The 1,160-nt window shown below is 54.7% G+C and overlaps 1 protein-coding gene across 1 annotated transcript in view; it reads left to right on the top strand.

The window, feature by feature from the left end:
• Nucleotides 1-857, top strand: part of LOC102771716 (leukocyte immunoglobulin-like receptor subfamily A member 6) — a gene marked incomplete at both ends in the record, with an annotated part of 3,088 nt that extends 2,231 nt beyond the window's left edge. The window contains one exon of the mRNA XM_006761176.1: nucleotides 783-857. Coding sequence (XP_006761239.1) covers nucleotides 783-857 — 75 coding nt within the window. The remainder of the gene's footprint in view (nucleotides 1-782) is intronic.
• Nucleotides 858-1,160: the final 303 nt, after the last annotated feature.

Raw genomic sequence — 1,160 nt, 5'->3', positions numbered from 1 at the left:
TCTCCCCTCTGTCTCAGTGATGGTGACAATGTACAGGGAGGGATGGGCAGGACAATGGTTGGACACCCAGTCCTACCCCTCAGCTCAGGCTCAGCTCAGAGGAGGGAACAGGGTGGATCAGCCATGGCTCAGCTCCAGGCTATGCTGCTCCTGCTGTGGGGCTGGGCGGTCCCTTCTCTCCTCTGAGTGTCGGGTTCCTGTCTGCTCCTCCCTGGTCCCATCCTGCTCACAGGCTGCTGGGAGATGAGGTGACAGAAGGGCCTCACAGAGCTCAGGAGGGCATGGCCTCCAGCCCAGCCTGACCTTCCCAAGAGGGCTTCAGGGCCCGCCAGGTTGAGATGGAACCCAGAGAGACTCAGAGTCCACACCACACCCTGCCCCTCCTTATCCCTGCTGTGCTGGGGCCAGGGAATGAGGAAGGACCTCAGCTCCAGATGAGACGTGGACAGACCCCTGCAGGGGAGGAGCCCAGAGCAGGAAGCTGGTGTCCCCCTGGGGGGCAGGCTGAGGACAGCACAGGGAACTCACAGTCTTGGATTCCAGTCCCGGCCCTGCCCCATCCAGGCTGGGTGATCTGGGGCACGTGATCAATCTCTCTGAGCCTCAGTGTGTGGGTGGTGGGGTCATTCATCCCTGGCGCATGAGGTGAGAGGACAGTAGTGACAGACCCCAGCAGGAGACTCACACACAGTAGGTGCTCATTAAATGGCATCCTTGGCTCATTCATGAAGTTATGAGGGGGAGATAGGATGCCAGGTCTTTCAGGTCTCATTCCTTCCCAGGAGTCATCCTCAAACTCTCCAGTTTGGCTGAGCCAGGGCCTATCGTCACCAAGGGGAACCCCGTGACCATCTGGTGTGAGGGGTCTCTTTGTTTCAATTTGTCTTGTTTCATTATGGTTTCTTAGGAATGCTCTTTTTCTGACGGACACAGATATCCCCACATTACCTTTTCTCTATGACTTACAACCACATGACACACATTACAAAGGCTTCTTGGTAGCAACCATTTCGCTGTTAACCCAACAGAATAATGTTCATCGCCCACCTGCATTTTCTGCATTGTGGGAGCTGGGATTTAGAATTATTGCATGCATCTTTGTGATGAGGAGAGGTCCATAATTTATGTCAAAATGGGGTAACAGACGGACATAATTTCCT

Source organism: Myotis davidii, unplaced genomic scaffold, assembly GCF_000327345.1.
Source record: "Myotis davidii unplaced genomic scaffold, ASM32734v1 scaffold2578, whole genome shotgun sequence".
Lineage (NCBI taxonomy): Eukaryota > Metazoa > Chordata > Mammalia > Chiroptera > Vespertilionidae > Myotis > Myotis davidii.
Note: the sequence above shows the minus strand (reverse complement) of the source record. Positions and strands in the feature narration are given on the sequence as shown.